We start from the raw sequence: 20,766 nt of genomic DNA on the forward strand, positions 1-20,766 counted from the left end.
TTTCATTCACAAAACAATGACAATTGCAACCTGTTTATAAAATTCCTTCGATAAACAGATAGATTACATTCATATATTAAATAAATAATAGTTTAAACTAAATAATTAATAGTGTGTTTAGTTTCTAGAAAATATTTCCACATTCATTACGTAATGTTGAAAACTAATAGTTACAAGTTTGAAATCTCAAACATGATTTTTCAATTTCAACAAGTTTTCAGATATACTAAGTATTCTTAAATCTATGAATATTAACCTTAAATCTTTTTTTGTTTGTTGGGTTCCCTAATGTTATCCATTAGAATTTTTAGAGAATTTGAAGAGCTTACTAAATTCAGAGTCTGGTAAATAGAGGGTTCATGTCTGAATGTAATAGTTTATAATATATTCTAATAATTTAAATTCAATTTTTCGCTATAACAACTCTGAAACATACAAATGTTAAAACCATGTCTAATATTGATCTTTTGATAAATGAAGAATTAAAAACATCACTCTGAAACGTCTTTTGTTACTTAATCTATCATTTGTTAAAATTTATTAAAAACAGGAAATATCAATAACTTAAAAGTATAACTTACCAGGATTTTTTATTATAATAAATAATAAATTTCAGTAAAGGGTATTATAAAATGTGCTTGTAGGATGAATAAATGTTCAAGATGTACACGTAAATAGTTTGTAGTACTCTTCTGTAGGCTCAGCGCTGACACACGGGGCTAAGGTTGTTTCCGCCACGGATCACTCATCCAATGCACACCGAAATTGAGAAATGCCAGCTACCGGGATCGAGACGTTTACAATAATAACAAAAGTTTTGAAGCATCTATAGTCTATGACCGCAGTTTGAGCCAAAAGACATCATCAACGGCGGAGATTTTCTACCAGAAACTTTAGTAATTGCGCAACCTATTTGATTTCAAAAACCTATTTGAATTCAAAATTATGTTTTATATTGCCATGAAACCCTCGATCCGTAATATTTGGCCCTTCAAGATCTAACTCCTACAGTGGCGACAAGATCAAGGGTTTCATGGCAATGGTAAAAGTTAGGCCAATCAGTCACCACCAGAGTTTTACCTCAAGGACAGCATGCTGGAAAATCCACATAAAGCATTAAGAAGCGATCTTCGGCGAAAACTAACCACCGTAATTTAGTTACGATGGCAGAACTATAGGGCAGGTCCAATGCAACTGTTACAATTCATTAGATTTACATCGGATCATGTTTTCTTCCTAGTACATTTGCGAAAAAATGGCCCCAGAAAAACACTGCACATATCCCTATATATCACATTCACCACCAATATTGGGGAGGGAAAAAAAGGTAAAACCTGTGTAGGGCGAATATTGGCGCCCTCTATCTATAAGTTGATATAACTTTTATAATGATAAGGTGATCAAACCCCCCAACCCAGAATCCTCGGCAGAATCGAAAAATGAGCTGTAAGAGGTTGAGAAGGAAAGGTAAACGAGAATTATTGCTGGTGAATGTTACACAAATGCAACAGTTACCATGCTCAAAGCCCGAAAAGCCTACCAAACATAGGAGCAGATCGAAGTTGCTGTATAATATCTTGCACTGTACAGCATTTCCACAATTCATCCCTAGAATGAATAATCAGAACTTACCCCATTAGTAGAATGCAATTCTCACATTAGCACAGCAACCACTTTACACCAGCAAATCCATTGACCCCAAACTATCCGCCTGACTCTGGTTTGAAAATCTTAAGATCCAGTAACAGCCATCTCTGGCGGGGATTTTGGTGAAACCATTGTGTGTTCCTCACCACCCAAATGTCCATTGTCAGATGAGCCGTACAACCTATCAGAAGAATTTCTAGACGCAACAGTTTCTTTCTCTAAAAGGTTTACCTCAGCCGAGGCATTGCTATTCTCACAGCAGCTTCCAGAAACATGTTCCTTTTCTTGATTGTCCTCTATACAAGGAACAGTAATAAAGTTGACTAAAGGTTTGTTACGAGGTAGCACAGCCTGGCCCAAAGTTGAACATAAGGCAGCCAAAACACGATCTTTAGATTTTGAAGTTTTAGACAACTTCGGCATCTGTAAAATTTCGACTTTTGTCAATTTTCTTTTCAGCCTGAGAGACTCCATTGTTCCTTCATACTCTTCAGATGCTTCTGGCTTATTCCTTGGTGGTGGCCGGTAGTCTTCATCATCCTCATCATAATCATAGTCAACCAACCCACCGGATCTTGGACTGAAAATCATGAGATATGTATTATACCTTTCAGAAGATGATGTTGGGCAAATTAAACAGACCAATAAAATACAATAAAAACAAGTATACCTTAACTTTGAGTAGCTTTCAGCATCTCCATTGGATAAGGCATGTTGCCGTTGTTTCACTTTTTGATTATGTGAATTGGATGCAGACGCCGTATCCTCCTCATCACTGATTAACAACCAAATATCTGGAGACTCAATGCCAGTTATATAAAATCTCCTACTATAAATGTGAAAGAGGATATATACCTGTCCTCGTTAAAGTAGTCTTCCTCTTCTTTCTCAGGAGCACGCTCATCAAGTCGTCTTCGAATGTCATTCATAATAGAAGTCCCTTTCATCCCATCATTATCCAAATACTGAAGCAAGCACATATCTTTAGTCAACAACTGTACTTCGTAGAGTTTGGGTAAACGAAAATTGGAAATACCTGCTCATATTTTATTTTCAATGAATGAATGGAAACCAAGTACTCAAATTTCACTAACTGGTCCCAGAAAGAATCAACTATATACTTCAGCAATAATTTCATATTCTCCTGCATTATACAATATTATCAGTTCAAAACTGCTCGAAGTAATGAAGAATGAATACATATAAAAGATTGATACCTTGCGAATATACTCAAAAAGCTCAAGAACAGCTGAATTGAGCAGATTGTAGCGATTACCATTAGCAACAAAGGCATCTACAATTGGTTTCAGAAGATCACTTCTAACGAAATGATTTATAAGATGCTCATCCTGCAGGGCAACACTCCAAACTGTTACATGTACTGCAAGAGACAATTAACCACATTCACAAGAAACAAGAATAAACAAAGGGATGAAAAAAATAGAATCAAGCAGTAATATCCTAAAACAAAATAATTAGTTTCACATAAAAAAATTCAACCAACTATCTTAAAGGTTGAGTTTCAAAATAATACCACGAGAACAAATCATACAAAAGAATTTAGTGATGACAATTTACATTAAAGCTACCAGCATAAACAACTTAATGCAGCTATAACAACGTAACTAAATTGCCCAAAAGTTACATTCTGGCTAATTGGTACCTTCCTCCCCTCTTGAAAATGAAAGGTCGGAGAACAGCCTGATTAAAAAGAAAAAAATTACAGGTATTTTTACAGTTATCAAGAAAGAAGATGCTCCCAAACAGCCAAGATTTCATACTCCAAGGTCCTCAACCCTAGTTCCCTTCTCAATAAATTTACTGCAATAAGCTCCAGACAAAATGTACAACTCAACAATTCATCCATAGAAGCTTATGGAAGGAAATAACAGAATAAAATGTTATAGGTTCCACATACAATTGATTTCGAATAATCCACTCTGTATTTCATAATTTCAGACCATTCTCAAGATTAATTCACTAACATTAATAGTCAATATGCCTTACCCTAAAAAAGAAATAAATCAGTAAATATGCCTCCTTAAAAATAAATAATAAGGTATCAAGGTTCATTCTGTAATGGTTGGTTGGGAGAAGGGTTTTTATTTGCTGTTGATATAAGGCTGTATGTATGTGTAAGACATATGAACCATAAAATTACAAGCCTGTGGCAGAATGTCAAGATTGAGTTAATACAATATAGTGTTGGGGAAGGGGGATCTTCACTCTGGCATTTGCACTGGCCAAAGTCAAAACAGACAATATCTGCACAAACATTTAAACATACATGACGGGAGAGAATAGCACGAACAAACCGAACAGCGCCAACAACAAGGTATTTCTCTCTTCTCCGTGACAACAATAGAATTTTATCCGTTACTTTATTCAGAAGAAAGTTACACCTGCAAAAAAACAGAGACCCATGTCTCATTCACATTAAGCGGTCAACAACATAAAGTCATTCAGATTACTGCCTGGCAAGAAGGAAATACTTTATCCTGTATGGATGGTGTTGGACGCAAAAGCATAGCAATTCACATATGTTTGATAGAATCTCTGGCTTTGTCCCACTCTGACACTTTATTTGGCTATTCACATGAACATTTTCTGTAGGACATGATGCTGTTATCACATCAATCAGTTGACTCAGATGCTTCTCATAGAAAATATCGATAATAGTATCCCTCTGTCAAGTAAAACTGAAAAGTTAATAAAAAAAAACTCCAGTATAACCATCTAATAACACAAGACTGAGACATTAACGCATAGCATACCAGCTTCTCAAACAAAAATCAACACATTAAATTAACACAACTCAATTTTCAAAATTTGCAACCTGCGCAAACAAACTCAAATGAGAAATAAGAGAAAGAAACCAATCCCACAATTGATTTCAACAATCTATCTTGTCCAACATCTGAATGTAAAAGTTGCACGACAAGCAAACAGAATAACTAATTGGACAGTCTAGTATATCAAAAAATAGCTCAAAGCGGGAGGGATACACCCTCATTTAATACACTATTTTAGTCATGTCAATAGTCAATATGAAAACTCCTACTACTCACAAGAAATGTGTTCTAGAATTCTTGAATGCTGGAAGAGTAAACGAGAAAAGGAAAAAATAAAATAGTAGCACATGACTCAATTCAAGGAAATAATATTAGAAGCCTGCCTGTCTAATTCCTTCACAGTAATTTCTTCCAACAACTACCTGTGGAGTCCCACAGACCCCTACCAATCCAATTATCAAAAGATGCAACCTCTTCTAAGCAGTAACAGGAAGCTGCATTGTAGCTCTTAGAAAAACTCAACACCACAAAATCTACTTATAAGATGAGGGTTGCATCTTCTTGTATACTAAAAGTTTGTCACATATTTAATCAATGTGTGATTTCACCTCCTTACACAACAGACTGAACATATTAGGCAACTCAATAGCAAATAACAAAATAGAACCAACAACAATCGCTAGAATAGTCACTAATCACATTTTAAGAAGTTAACTTGAACCTAACTCAAGCCTACTACTTGTAAAGTGAGGTGTACATTCCCCTTGTACACTCTAATTTGTTGATATCATTAGTTGATGTTGAATCTCCAACACTATCAAGAGCAGAGATGAGCCAACAAAATTGATTATCATCAACCAACTAAATTAATGATCATCAAATCCTTTCTATATATTCCCTCCAACCAATACACTTTGTAGCTCCCTAAATCACCATGATAAACAATATTGCTGTCACTAAACCATCCCATTCAATCACACACAAGTCATAGCCAAATATATATGGCAGCACTTACCATACATTGGGTTACCGTTGGTTTGGTTCATCTGTCCATTTTAGACACCAAGGCACTTTCTCCATAGGTATTAGATATTAGATATGTCAATATAATTACATTCATGTATATTCACTTAACAACTCAATCTTTTGGGATAGTTGGTTCATGAGGCTGTTAGACATAGAGAAGAGAAAAAATAAGAAAGCCATTTCAAAAGCTGAGATGTGATTCCAACCTTTAGTATCGACAACTTCAAGTAGAATGAAACTGGAATAGAAGGCTAAAAATAGGACTAAGGAGCACTGCTAAAGCTTTTAAAACCGGCGCAGGAGGTCTATTTGATAAATATATGTTTAATATAGCTTTTTTAAAGCTGCTTTTGTTATACCTAGTATACCATATAGGCAGTAGCCTTTATGATTTATCAGAGTTGTATTGTCAAATATTTAAATTTTTATATATAAATACACAGCAGGAGTGTATGAACATGCACTATCTAAAACCTTCAACCTAGTATTAGAGTGGAATGTTGTTATACGCATTGAGGTATACAAAAGGGCTGTTGAACAAGGTTATTGTAGACGACTTCAAGAGTTAAAATTGTGGAGTCCAACAAGTGAAGGTACATTGTGATAATAAAACAGCCCTTCACAGTAAAACTAATCCAATGTTCAATGAAAGAACTAAACATATTGAGATTGATTGTCACTTTATTCTACAGAAGTTGTTATCCAAGGAAATTAGTACTGAATTTATCAATTCCAGTGATCAACTTGCATATACTTTGACCAAATCATTGGGAGGACTTCAAATTCAATTTATATGTTCCAAGCTTAGTACATGCAATTTATATGCTCCAACTTGAGGAAAGTGTTGAATAATGATTATCTTCTGTCATATAGCTTTCATAAAGCTACTTTTGTTATAGCTAGTATATCAAGGCAGCAGCCCTTATTTATGATTTGCAGAGCTGTATTGTTAATTACTCATTTACACACACACGCACATTAGTAGAGTGCATGAACACACTGTTTTTCAATCTAAAACCTTCAACTACATGTAAGTATTAAATTTTACATGAAATGTTCATATTTATTTCTGTCCTCAAGACATTAATTTCAGATGTCACCAAGAACCTTCATCTTTATAATTAAAACACCCATACACATTAACCATAATCTTTTATGAATAAGTTCAATTAATTGTTCAATAAAAATATATTAAATCAAAATGAGTTATTTTTTTCAATGAATTGCCTTCTATGAAGATATTAGCAAACAATTATTGAGTAGAATTAGCTTTAAAATTGTCAAAAAATAGTACAAGAATGTTATGTTTCTTGGCTAAGATCGATAAAAAAAAAAAAAAGAAAATATAAGAATAGTGATAGAATGATAGAATAATTGTTAATATGTCCCAAAATTCAAGATGTTAATAGTGCTCATGAGTTTTTTTCATTATCAAGACTTACTCTAAAATCAACTTACAATCATATCATTATAAAAGGAAAGTAATTAGATTGCCAATGTAATAATTTATTATAGCCTTTCAAATTGCATTAGTGGATTATAGAAGAAAAAAACTATTAGAAAGGAAAATAAATAATACTCAAGTATTCTGCTAAAAATATTAAAAAAACACAATGAATTCTATAATGATGACTATAAAAAGGGAAATAGAATATTTGTCTGAAGAAGGGGAAATGACATTAATTATCTTCACAATGAACATAAAAAATTAAAAAAAAAAAAAAAAGATAACAAATACTTAAATATCACAATTTTATAATCAAATCCCCTTAATAAATAGGACCTTTAATATATACACAAACACACATTGAAACATTTAAAAAATAAAACGGGGGAGGACTCCTAGTTATGTGAATAGATCCATCCTAAGCATACTTATAATAACAATAATTAATAGTGTAGTTTAAATTCAAGAAATGCAATTTTTAAATGTAAATTAAAATATGATTGAAAGTTGAAGTAAGTTCTAAAATATTAAAAATGAAATCTCACTTCCATACAGTAGACTCATTTGGGCCAAGCAAAAAATCAGTTAGAAAGCAAGGCAAAATTGAGAGATCAGAGAAAAAGGCAAAATCAAACCTGTGCTCCAGAAAATGAGCATGAGTCTAAAAGACTGCGAAGAATCTCAAGAAACTGGCAATGCATGTCATCCCCAAAATCTGTTATCATGCCTCTAACCTGTACGTTAAAGAACTTAATTAAACAAAACTACTATTCAGAATCCGCATTTTCACATTTTTACTGAGCATGTGTACCGAAGGTTATTTCGATATATTATTTAGAAAGGTAAAATATATTGGTGCAACTTTCAATTGAACTTCCAACAAACTTTTGTAAACAATACAACAATGGACTACTTATCAAGTATTTAAATTTAGGGTTCAACACTTCACATTGAAAATTAACAGATGCAACAAATTTTAAAAGCATTTATTAAGAATATTTAAATGAATAATAAATAGATATATTATCCCGATAGTCCTTTTAATTTAATATCCATTATTTCCATTTATTATTAAGGCTAAACTAATATCAGGAACAAAGGCCAATATATTGGTACAACTTTCAGTTTAACTTCAACCAAACTTTCATAAACAATACAACAATGGTCTACTTATCAAGTATTTAAATTCAGGAGGGGTTTAGCACTTTACATAGACAATTAACAGATTCAACAAATTTTAAAAAGCACTTACACAGAATATTTAAAATAATAAAAAGATATCACGGTCACACCCTTGATTACTTTGCTCTTTGTCAACAACTCAGATTGTCTAGTGGAAAATTGAAGCAGGACATGAATAGTGAGAATTATACAAAATTTATCACTGATTACTGTATCTATTGTTTCTAATGCGTACATCAGCACCTAGTTTACTCTACTCTTAATAAAATGCATCTTACAGTTCCTAGTTGCTCTAATGCGTACATAAAAGGAGAAAGTCACACACACAAACACCATGGACATTCAATTTCCGCCAGCATTCATCTAGAAAGAATGTGACTTCATTTCCATGCAAAAACTTACCAATAGTCCAAGAAGTGTAATTCCCTCCTCTCGAACAACATAAGACCGCAGAAGATTAGGATCCTGATTCAAGAAGAGAATGACGATATCTGTTCTGCAACCATCACAACATTGCCCTCTTAATAATTAATCACTATGAATGTCAGACAGAAAAGTAAAAACCAAAAAGGAGGCATCAGTACCCAGTAAGCATAAGCTTCTTGTCTTGACTTTGTAAGAGTACATCAGAGATGACGTCAAAGATCCCCTCATTCATCAGATCTCTACAAAGATATATTCAAATCAACGGACCAATAAAATTTAATAAGATCCCAATAACAGAACAAATAGAAAAATAAAAATAATAAATAACCAGGAATTCAGGTAGAATAATAAAGCATTTATGCTACATGTCAAAAAAATAAATGTGAGAGCTTCCTAATAAAAACCCCAATGAAGTGCTTTCATAGAGATGGCTTTGATAATTATACATAGAATTTGCTTTCTAAAGATGTTAACTGTCGTAAAATTACCAGGACTGAAGATATCAAATCTTCTATAAACACGTATGATGATAGTTTAAAAATAAAAAGCATGGAGTAAGAAAAATAAAAAGCATATGCAAGCCTTCATAGATCCACTATTGAAGATTCCATTACCATGCAAGAAGAAGTAGAACTTTTAGACATGCTTGATCAAATTTTCCTTACAAAAAACAAAAAGCAAACTTGACAAGAATACCACAATCTGCCTAAATAACTACACCAAGAATGCAATCAAACAAAAGCAATTGGTGTCAACTGCAACCTGTACCACACCACATGCTACATACCGAAAGAGCCGAAGCTGCTGCACCATCTGTAAGCTCTTGCTACAACTAATAAACTCATGCAAGAAATGGACCTGTCCACCATATGGAGAGGCAACAATAATATAAGAATCACCAGTAATGCCAATTATGAACATAAAAAATGGCATTAACATTAAATTTAACACAAGATAGGAGAAACACTGTTTTGATATACTCATACATAAATACGAATAAAGGTCAAGCAGGCTATTAATGTTATATGTTTATTGTTTGTTTGTTGTTTGTTTTTTCTTATTTTGTAATACAGTTGTATTTCTTTTTTTCTTTCTATTTTCTCTTTATTTTTCAATTTTCAGAGGTTACACTAGTTTGTAACCACCCATAACTGCTCATAACTTCTTTCTTTCTCTCTATAAGTTCTGTCTGGCAGAACTGCAAAATGTACTGTAAATTGTAATCTTTCCATACATGTTTATCATGGTACTTTACCGAGTCCATACATGTTCTGTTCTTCTAAATTGTTCTACAATGCTAACTAACTGAACTGTATTCCATTAGGGCTGTCAGATAGGAGTCGGTTACTAGCCAAGGCTCCATTAAAATAATAGGTCACAGATTCAGATAATAGATAACTACGATATTCTTTACACGAGTTTCTATAAATCTATCACTACTAGTACCTTGAATAACAACACAACAGTTTTCGGGGTTGGTACCTTGAATAAAATACAATGCATATTTTCCAAAGTTTTGAAACAAAGTCAGATTCGAGAGGGGGGAGCATAAAAGATCAATAGTTAATAGAATAATGACCTAAACAAAGTGTAGAGAACAACAGGAACCATTTATTGGCATAACCTCACACTGGAATTCCATTTCTTCTCTTAGTAAAAATTCATCAAATGTGACTGCACACACAAATAATAAGCTATGCCACCATGAGGGGAAATGTCAACTAATGAAATAGCAATGTCATGCTGGAAATAGCAAACTAGTATTTGTCATTACCATATTTTTCTTTGATTCAGGAGAGGTGGTGGGTGATTTTAACCTAGAAAACAATTCCTGGATAAATGTGCTGTCATCCTTCAATAAAGAAACAACCTAAAAATAACAGAGGAGTCAAAACAAAATATAACAGTTGCTATATTAAATGTAAACCTTCTTTCCATACAAACCAAAATCATACAATGGCATTGTTTGCATGTACTATGGAGTTAAGATTAGCAACAGTGGCCTCGTCCAAAACTCTAGCCAAAACAACATCCTAAAAGCAGAAAATGAAGGTAAGAACCAAATTACAAATAAATAGAGTAAACAAGAAAAGGCTTAGAAGGAGCAAACCTTCAAAAAACCAACTCTATATGTCTGATGTATCTTAGATAACACAATTGAGTTTCTTATAGGTATGGCCTACAAAAGAAAATAGGTAAATACTATGAGAAAGAAGTAAAAATTTCCTGGCATACCAAGAGATACCTACCACCTGGATTCTCTCCCAAAATAGAATAGATAATCAGATCACAAAAATATACCTCTTTAAAAATAACATGCTCCTTTAAGAATTTACGATGACGTTGGACATGGGGAACCTTTGGATCATCTAAATAACATAACAATGGATTCAAAGAAAAAACCACTTTTAGTGTTTTTCACTACTTACATTCAAAAATGCGTAAAACACAATAGGATGTAATGTCTAAATACCAAAAAACGCATTTCACTAGTTTGAGAAAAAAAGTGTAGAACGAACTTACACTCAAGGGTACCAATAATGTCCATCATTAACTCATCGCTAAATAAATGCTCAAAAATTTGTGTACTGTTAAGCAAAACTGCAAGCGAACAAACATATATATCAAAAGTGACAAAAAATTCAACAAAAGGGAACTAAAAATGGCATAAAAGTGAATACTGACTGATCCCTTTGATTATTTTGAAAATCATGTGAAGGCCATCCATATTTTCCAAGTCTTCACAAACTCTGAATACTTCCATAAGTTTCCTAAAAAAATCTTGCTGCATGGGAAATACAAAATAAAAAAGGTAAATCTAGAAGGAAAATGGAAGGAATTTACATATTTATAAGTTTTAAGGCACCCTTACATACAGATGATCGTTGAGATGTGTAAACTTCAGAACAAAAAGGGAAAAATGCAATAGGATTGACTACGTAATCTTTCTAAATTTGCAAACAATATAAGACTTGGTAAATAGTAATTCACGTTGGTATAATGGTGCGAGTAAATCAGCAGCATAACCATCATCAGTATCACATAAGTATCAATTACTATACCCATAAATGTAGAAAACTTGGTTGGAAAAATCAAAAAGCACACTTCTCTACCAAAAAACGATAAAAACATTCCCCAAAATTTTTGTAATCCATGGTAACTTTCATATAAATTTATTTAAATATAAGAACAGAGTGAACAAGTTAGAGTAAGAAAAAACTGCAAATGTTACATGCATGAGAAGTCATGGATGACTCAAAATTAACTATCTAGTCTGTCTTATCCTTCAGTCCTTTAATTACTGGGTGATAAATATCAATTACCATACCATACAAGTTGAAACTTGGTTGGAAAAATCAGAAAGCAAACTTCTCTACCAAAAAACGATAAAAAACATACCCCAAATTTTTATAATCCATGGTGACTTTCATATAAATTTATTTAAAGATAAGAAAGTGAACAACTTAGAGTAAGAAAAAACTGCAAATGTTACTTGCATGAGAAGTCATGGATGACTCAAAATTAACTATCTAGTGTGTCTTATCCTTCAGTCCTTTAATTACTGGTTGATCCCAAATCATTTACAATGAAGGAGACTAATCTATGAAGAGAATGCATGCACATATACAAGTGATTTATTTCATCTTACATCACTTAAAATTAGTTCCGCAAGCCGTGATTGATCTGTATTGCAACTCTCAACCACCATCTGTGAACAAAAAAGAGGATTAACTTCACTGAAGCTTGATAGATAAGTTTAAACAATCAAAAAAAATAACACTGCGCCAAAATTCAACTGAAGTACAATAATATCTACCACAAATTGTGTATTACAAGCTACACCAATATGTGTTTTGCAACAACAATTCACACAAAAAGTGTGTGCAACAAAAACTATTAACTTGTAAATGACACTGTAAGAAATAAATCACACGAATAATGCATACATATTGATGCTTATATAAACAAAAATCATTGATCAATTTCATACACTAAATAGAATGCTCAATAATTATTACATATAAAATATATCCTATTAGGACAATTCATGCTAATTCCCACCCCAATTATAGCCTTCAGGCTAAAAAAAGTACAATTTGCATTCTAATGAGAGGGGTATCAATCCATCAAATAAGAATTGCATGCTAGCCCATGGAATTCACTTCACAAGGTCAAGCTTGTTTTAGATCTTTTATTTCCTTGGGCTTGGGTGATGGTTCCCATATTAAACTACACAAGGACTATAGGGTGAGAAATGTCGGACATTTTCCATAGACCTGTCTGCCAATATAATGTCCAAAATGCTCCTATAGTTCAATTTTACTCTTCTGATTCTACCATCTCTTGGGATTTTTCTTTTTATGTATACGGTAATCTCCAAATTATACTCAGTTGAATTTTATCCATATATCATCAAATCCAGATAAGAGAACTTGGTAATTTGACAGTTAGATTATTTTGAAGCAAATCTTATTTTCCAGTTTATCACTTTATCTCCTAACAACAATTACTTCCTTTCTGATGACTCAATTAGTAAATAAATTGCTCCTTTAAAAGTTAAATATCTTGTTTGGACTGCTGTCCTAATCCAAAATAATACCAATGATTTACTTTAAATTCACTAACTCTTACAAGTTTGTCTCCTGATTTTTGTGTAGCACACCAGATTGATCTATGGCAATGCTTCTAAATTGTTTTTGACAATGCTGAACAGTTTCTTGTTTGGTGGTGTTGATAAAGATCAGTTTTTCCGCAAGGATTTCCAGAAGCTCCTCTACTATTTTGAGAGGCTTTGAAACCAATAGAGATGCCAAATGATTTTGGCCTCGTTCTTCATTTAAATTTACTTGGTGGATAGGGATCGGGAGAAATGCTAGAATTTTTCCCTGGACAAGTGCCACATTCATCAAGGATTGTGTAGTCTGCAAAGCTTCTCTGTAATATTCTGCTGAAGCTCTAATTAGGGGTTGCCTCTTCGGTTCAGGTACAAAGAAATTAGTATGCAGTGTTGCATGTTTGCTACATTTCTTTTTAGGGTATAGTTTTGAAGATTTTGTATCTGCTTGCACCTGTGTCTCTCCTTTTTCTCTTTATAGATTCTTTTTATCAAAAAATCTATAATTATAGGCTGAAATTTTTGTTTAGGATAGTTCATTAACATCAGGTTGTCAAGCAAACTCTACTTTGGCTAATGGACGACCAGGTTGTTGGTCTAAAATGATGATCAGAATTGGACTTTGTGTTAGGAATTAGACATAAGGGAAGAGATATTTAGTTGGATAAGTTAGAATAGTTAGTTAGTTAGAGAAGTTAGCCAGATATAAATAGAGGGAACAAAGGTAGAAGGATTTATTCAGCTTTGTTATTTGTGAATTGGGCAGCAGCACATTGTAGAAGGAAAACCCTTGGAGGAGAATTGTTTCCTTTTCTTTCATACCCTCAGCTCAGAGATGGTAGGATAGGTTCAGCTAATAAAATTTCACTAGAAGTGATCAGGAACACTACCAAAGCAAAATAATTAGTAGTGAATCCATTGTTTGAGTCAATTTTATGAATGACCTTTTTACCTTATCATTCTCTGTTCTCTTTCTTTATTCTCAGTGTCAGTTAGCTGATACTGTTTAAGTCCAGATAGAATCCCTAGTTGATTCTACTATTTTATTCTCCTGCGAGATTCCAAAGTAGGAACTACAATAGGCATTCGGAAGGAATAAGGGAAGAAAGTTAAGTCTGCACCTTTTCTATTTGATATTATAGTATGTTCTACCTATATATAGATAGAGGTGTAGTAGTAGCTTCCCTCTGTAAAGTTCTGTTGAAAGGCCGTATGAGAACAAGGTTGGGATATAGGGTGCAAGGTAAGGTAGTTGATGAAAAGATTGTGATTGATAATGTGGGGTTTAATTTGCCATATTGTTGGTGGTAATTCCATAAACTAATGATAATTGCACGCAAAAATGGTTCCAAAAAGTAAATCAAAAACTTGCATGAATGGATGGATGAATTTCAATTAAACAAACGAAGGTTGTAAAGCAACTAAAACAAGTACTTTCAAACCTTAAGAATCAACGGAAGTGTTGACAATTCAACTGTGGGCAAGTCCCTTGACTCACTGTTCACACTATGAAATGCCTCACCTGAAATATACAGCAAACAGCAAGACCAAGTCCATAAAGCACCGAACAAAACAATTCAGCAATATAATCGCTTCCCCCTCCTTTTTGTCTTTAACTATAAGTTTAAATTTATTGAAATAGTCATGCCTACAAAAAGTAAAACTTGACAGTTTCTCATAGAATGTATACACAAGCTGCAGCAATCTACACCCAAAATAATGGTTGCATCAACTCAGCTCCAGGACCAATACAGTCATACCATATGAATTTTACACCATAGTAAGAAGGAGTGCTTTATTTACTCCAGTTCAAGAAGGAATTCCATGTACCGCACCAAATGGCATTTAAATGGTAAAGCAGTAATTGTTTAAAATTAAGAATCAGAACATCAGATAAATAAATCACTAAAACAAAGGCATATAGTAGCAGAAGCAAAAAAAAAAAATCCTGAGTTATATTTTCATTAATAATAAAGTTAACAATAAAATAATATACAGGAATTAAAATAGTATTAAAAAATTTCAATAATTCTAAAAGTTAATGAGATATTTAGTAGATAAAAAATGTAAACAACATCCGGTACAAAGAGAGAATAATAAGATTCAAATTTTTCATTACTTACTATTTAAAGTATTAAAATTCATATTCCTTTGCACATTGCAAATATGGTCCCTGAATAAAACAAGTATATGAGTTAAGATCAGTTCCATAGCAGAAAAAAAAAAATAGAGAAAGATGTGAAGTAATTGAATTTTAATAGTTATATGCTACCATATGTAAGAGCAACCACCAGGGACTTGAAAGCTAAGTGCAAGTTCAGTAGCATATTCTGGATCTCTCCATGAAATAATTGTATCTGCATGACAAAGTAGTGTCCACCATCAAACTGACATACACAGTGAACCTTGGTATGCTTCAAGAACAAATGGTACACTACTAGTCATTACCTTCTTGTTTCCTGTAAATATCATCAGGAGAGATGCGATGCAAAAGTATGTTTTCATTGTCTTCTTCATCATAAACAAATAAGCCCAGATCTTCCGATCGCTGCATTATAAGATATTATGATGTTTCATTCATCACAATAAAAAACTATTGAGATCAATCAACCACCTATTTCTGTTTAACACCAGATTTTGTTGTCAACTCTAAATTGCATCTTTATGCACTAAATTAATAAAACATATTTCATCACTATCACCAATCATAGAGGAAACTACATACTATAAATTATTATCTTAATAAAATGCAAAGACAAAAGCCTTTGGCCATACACATAATCAGATATAAAGTGGATGTCAAGCATACAATGTAGAGAAGTGCTCATATATGCAACATACATGTTAGTCACAAGTGAAAGCTTTTATCAAAAAGTGCCCAAACCTCCAAGTAATCAACACTAATGCGAAGACAAAAGCCTTTGACCATACACATAATCAGATATAAAGTGGATGTTAAACATACAATGTACGGAAGTGCTCATATATGCAACATACATGTTAGTCACAAGTGAAACCTTTTATAATCAATAAGTGTCCAAACCTCCAAATAATCAACACTGACATGCCCAGTGCCTTGGTCATCCCATTTGCCATCACCATTCAGACGATAGACCTTGACACGCTGACATCCAATAAGAAGAAATACTTGAGTAAAGTGTCAATGTAAACATCTCAACCATTCAAGATACTGATATTGAAAAAAATTCCTGGTAACTTTTCCAAACGCCCATATTGCATTAAGTCAGAATTCAAAGCCCTCTTTTTCTTTCATTTTCCCAAACCTATATCTTACTGATTCCACCTTTTCTGATTCTTTTTATAGCAGATTAACTGCTTCAATAACTCTTAACAGTTTAAGTGCGTTTTGGATATTGCCAAGTCACATTTCCAATAGATAAAATGGGTTTCTAAAGTACCTATCATGTAAGGGCAGATATTGGAGTTGTGAGAACAATTTTGCAGAGACCATAATTGACTATGAAAATAAATTAAAATGTTCAGTTTTTATGTTGTCCTAATTTCTTCTGGATGTTAAACCCTTCTAGGTATCTACATCTACATTTTAGAAGGGGTTTAAATTTAACAAAAACTAATCATGTTTTCACTAGGAATGGTTGGCTGCTTGAATTATAAGATGTCATAAATTTCTGTCTTACATTACAAGCAAAGATAGACCATTAACCTATAAATCTCTGTTATTGGTTTGACCATAGTTTTTCTCGGTCTTCCCCTACTCCTTACAATTTTCATTCTATTTGGCCAATGCTCCTAACTGGCATTGTAGTCAAAATTGATTTCCAACACTGGAATGGAATGTATACACGGGTGTAGGATTGTAAGATTGTGTGAAACATAACCTACAAATAAATCACATTAAACCTCGCTAGGATAGGTTTTGACGCCATCTTAAAAGTGGACCTAACTTTGCATAACTGACTTATAAGATAAAGGTTGCACCCTACTTATTTAAATTATAATTTGATCATATCTCTAGTCGATATAGAGTCTCCAACAAGAAACAAATAAACACTCCAATAAGTTGTTGGTCGTGTATAACATAGTGCAAAAACTGTAGGAAGAGGAGGACCACAAATGCAAGTGAAATCATTAAAAGTAACTTGGATCCAATGACCTTTTTGACCACGTGATTTATGACATAAGACAATGGCATGCCAATGAAAGCATTAAAAATAGTGTAGATGATCTAAAGGGAGAATTTTAGGACATGGCTTATAACATAACACAATGTCATCCTTTGTTCCCAGCAGCTAATCACATCTAGCAAGGGAAGGTCTTTTGTTGAACTTGGATAGGTAAGATACAAGTAGTGAACAAGTCAAAGTTGAATCAGATGATAAAAAAGTTTATAAGCTTGGCAAAACGCTGTTCATTTAATGTGGCTGCTTAATTTAATGAATAATATTAGTCCAAGAAAATGTGAAAATAAGAGCTCCATGTTCCAAATAAGCCATTTCTGCGCAACATCCATTTTGTGCTAATAAGGATGCTTAAATAGTTGTATTATATATGTGCAAAAAGCACAAACAGAGAAGAAAGACTAATGTGTCTTTGACTTGTAATCATTTAGTCTTATTTGCAAAGATTGAGGACGAGAGACAGAGAAGAGACATAGGTCCTTGAACATGCCCGATATTGGAGAGAAAACTTGCCAAAATTGATGGGTAGGCACTGGAAATGAAGAAGCAACCTTTAGAAATCCGAAAACTCACCAGAAGATCAACAGTGAGCACTGCACATAGCAGAACTGGAACAGAGGAGGGTTGAGGAGCAGAAGTTGCAAAACAGAAGAAGGTGCAGGAGCTATGGCAAAAAAATGTAGAGCACACAGAAGGGAAACAAGTGAGAATGAACAAAAAAATGCATCAGATTTATGATGGGAATTTTACAAGTTGGGCACCAAAAATCCCTGAAAAAGGCTGGTGCTCAGGGCCAAACTTGACTTTTGTCATTTCTAGACTGTAATGGCCACTATAAATTTTGGGCGCAAAATGTGCAACAGCCAGGAGCAACACAATTGCCCTTGGAGTTGGAGAAGCGGCAGGGTGGCACAACACTCTGCTCCAGCCCTATTAGCACTTGATTGATAGCTACAGCCAGCTCATGACAAAAAATATACAGCTTCAAGCAAAAAATGTTAACAGACAGAATCAAGAACCCAATCAAAGAACAGAAACTACAAAATCTGGGTTAAATAATAGAATGAGCATTTCTTTTTTAATTTAAATGAGTTTTTACTTTACTAGTGACTAAAGAACTGTCAAAACTGAGCATAGGCAAACTCAAATGCTAATGTCGATGTGCTATATGTCCATATTACTGTTCATGCCACAACTCATTGTTGCAAGAAAAATGTAGTATTGGACTCCTCATGCTAAAGACTTAACATCTCGAACATGGAAATAGACCCAATAACTCTTACTAGGATAGGCTTTGATTGACATTAATACCATCTTAGAAACACCTATCTGTATTCCCTTATACAGAGCTCCATAAGCACTCGATAACAAACCTATTATCAACTAATCATCCAAATCCAATCATGAGTTTTTAAAGGGCCTTGACTATCACATTACAACGTTATGTCGGAAATCCTACTTTTTATTACTTCCTAACACATCATATAAGTAGATACTATATACTATTAAAAAATTCTCAAATGAAAAGTCCAAAATTTAGAAAAAAAAAACAAAGGAATAAAACAACTATTAGTTTATCACACCAACGATATAAAAGAATAAACGCGTATTCAAGCAAGAGCACTATCCTCCACTTCGTTGCCTTTCATGTTTCTAAGAATATCAACATATTAAAGCATCGTATAAAGCATGACACTACTAACTGAGTGATAATTAACAATACACAGTAAACCGCTCCAGCTGAATACAAAAAGCCGTAACACTTACTCACGCGTTCACTAATTCATCAATAAAACAAATTGATATGCGAACTCTGACCACGTCGAATAGCAAAGCAAAATGCAATTACATCCACTAAAACTCGAGGAATAAACATAGAAGCTTTCAACTACTCATAAAGCACACTTGCCTGTATCGAATTAGCGTTAGTCTGCGATTTCTCCGGAGCACCCATCGTATGCAGCAACTCAAAATTTCAAAGCAAAAAAAAAAAAAAAACAGAGAGACTGAATTTTGGAGTTCAAATTAGGGTTTGGAGGACGAAAGAAGCGTGAAAGGAGAAAACAACTATAGCAAGGTAACCGAGCTTAGGGGAATCAACAGGAAACCCTAACCGCCATTGACGTAGCATGGTGAAGGTTCCACATATACACTCTCTTGTTTCTCTCTCATATAATATTTTCCGTGCAAGAAGAGTGTGTCTCCCTGACTTAGTTTATGCAAAGGAGAAACAGAAAACAAATACGCGTGAGTGAAATACCGAAAACACCACTATGTTCCCGCTGAAATTACTAATGCGCCATTGGCAACTGAAGTTTACTTTACACGTGTTTGTCACCGGATGGATTCCGTCCATCCTTCTAAATTATTTTGATATGTATATATAAAAGAAATTTTATTTTGTGTCTACATTTTATAATATTAATTTTATTTTTTATAACATAATTATTTATTAATTTTTATAAAATATTAATTAATAATTTTAAATTTACATAGGTAAAACATAAAAATATAAATTTTATATATATAAAAACTAAAATTACATTCGTTATGATGAATAATCAAATATAATTTTCTAAAATATAAAATTACTAAAAAAAATTCAAAACAATAAAAAAGCTTACTTGGAATGAAGAAAAGATCAACGGTGAACAAAGAGAAAGGAGAACAAGATCAACGGTGAACAAAGAGAAAGGAGAACAAAACTTATGACGAACAAAGAGGAACGAGAATAATCTATGACGCTTAAACAAATGAAAATGATGAATGATGCGTGAAAGGAGGGCGAATATTAAAGAACACTGCAAAATCGCTGTGGGGAGTGTACAAGGTGAAAATCACAATGCAATGGGGATACAATACACTTTAGTGGTGCGAAGAGGCTGATAGCGAAAAAAGTGGCAAAGAAACAATGAAGAAAGGGTAGTGGTGTAATGTGTTGTTGGGAATAGTCCAAGTGAGTTAAGAGTTTCACATTTGATAGGATAAACAAAATTAAACACTATATAAAAATAAGGGTTAAATATGTTTTTGGTCCCTCAAGTTTCAGCGAAATTTGAAATTAGTCTTTCATTAAAATTTTTGATCAATTTAGTCCTTCATCTTTAAAAATGCGTGAATTTAGTCCTTTTAATCAAATTTTGTTAAGTTTATTGACATTTCAAACGCATTTCATGATAGTATTTGAATTATTTACATCGTTTGACACATTTTTGCTTCAATGTTAACTCAAATATTATCATAAAATGCATTTAAAATGTCAAATAAATTTCATAAAATTTGGTAAAAAGGATTAAATCCATGCATTTCAAAAGATGAAGGACGAAATTGGTATAAAGTTTCGAAGAGGGACTAATTCTAAAATTCACTGAAACTTGAGGGACTAAAAACATATTTAACCCTAAAAATAAAAGTCCATAACACAATTATTTTAAAGTTTTGGGATAAAAATGGTGTCATAACCCATATATA

The 20,766-nt window shown here is 33.1% G+C and overlaps 1 protein-coding gene across 5 annotated transcripts; it reads right to left on the reverse strand.

Annotated features, from left to right (window-relative positions):
* Positions 1–1,095: 1,095 nt before the first annotated feature.
* On the reverse strand, positions 1,096–19,517 carry LOC114164016 (serine/threonine-protein phosphatase 4 regulatory subunit 3-like). Of its 5 annotated transcripts, none has more exons than XM_028048466.1 (24): positions 19,205–19,516; positions 16,179–16,259; positions 15,584–15,683; positions 15,408–15,492; positions 15,259–15,308; positions 14,578–14,657; positions 12,170–12,229; positions 11,206–11,305; positions 11,044–11,121; positions 10,822–10,889; positions 10,631–10,699; positions 10,476–10,553; positions 10,295–10,390; positions 9,308–9,378; positions 8,679–8,759; positions 8,497–8,590; positions 7,548–7,646; positions 4,140–4,333; positions 3,935–4,049; positions 2,865–2,996; positions 2,684–2,791; positions 2,503–2,612; positions 2,318–2,422; positions 1,096–2,227 (listed from the first exon to the last, which is right to left on the reverse strand). In XM_028048466.1, exons 1-24 carry the CDS (start codon positions 19,247–19,249, stop codon positions 1,732–1,734), a joined length of 2,595 nt encoding a protein of 864 aa, XP_027904267.1. In that variant the 5' UTR covers positions 19,250–19,516; the 3' UTR covers positions 1,096–1,731. The 5 variants fall into 5 exon arrangements, with proteins under 5 accessions (XP_027904267.1, XP_027904270.1, XP_027904269.1 ...); XM_028048469.1 differs by lacking the exon at positions 19,205–19,516 and adding an exon at positions 17,869–18,388 and having other exon boundaries at positions 1,732–2,227; XM_028048468.1 differs by lacking the exon at positions 16,179–16,259 and having other exon boundaries at positions 1,732–2,227; positions 19,205–19,517.
* Positions 19,518–20,766: the final 1,249 nt, after the last annotated feature.

This window comes from Vigna unguiculata, chromosome 9 (genome assembly GCF_004118075.2).
Source record: "Vigna unguiculata cultivar IT97K-499-35 chromosome 9, ASM411807v1, whole genome shotgun sequence".
Classification (NCBI taxonomy): Eukaryota; Viridiplantae; Streptophyta; class Magnoliopsida; order Fabales; family Fabaceae; genus Vigna; species Vigna unguiculata.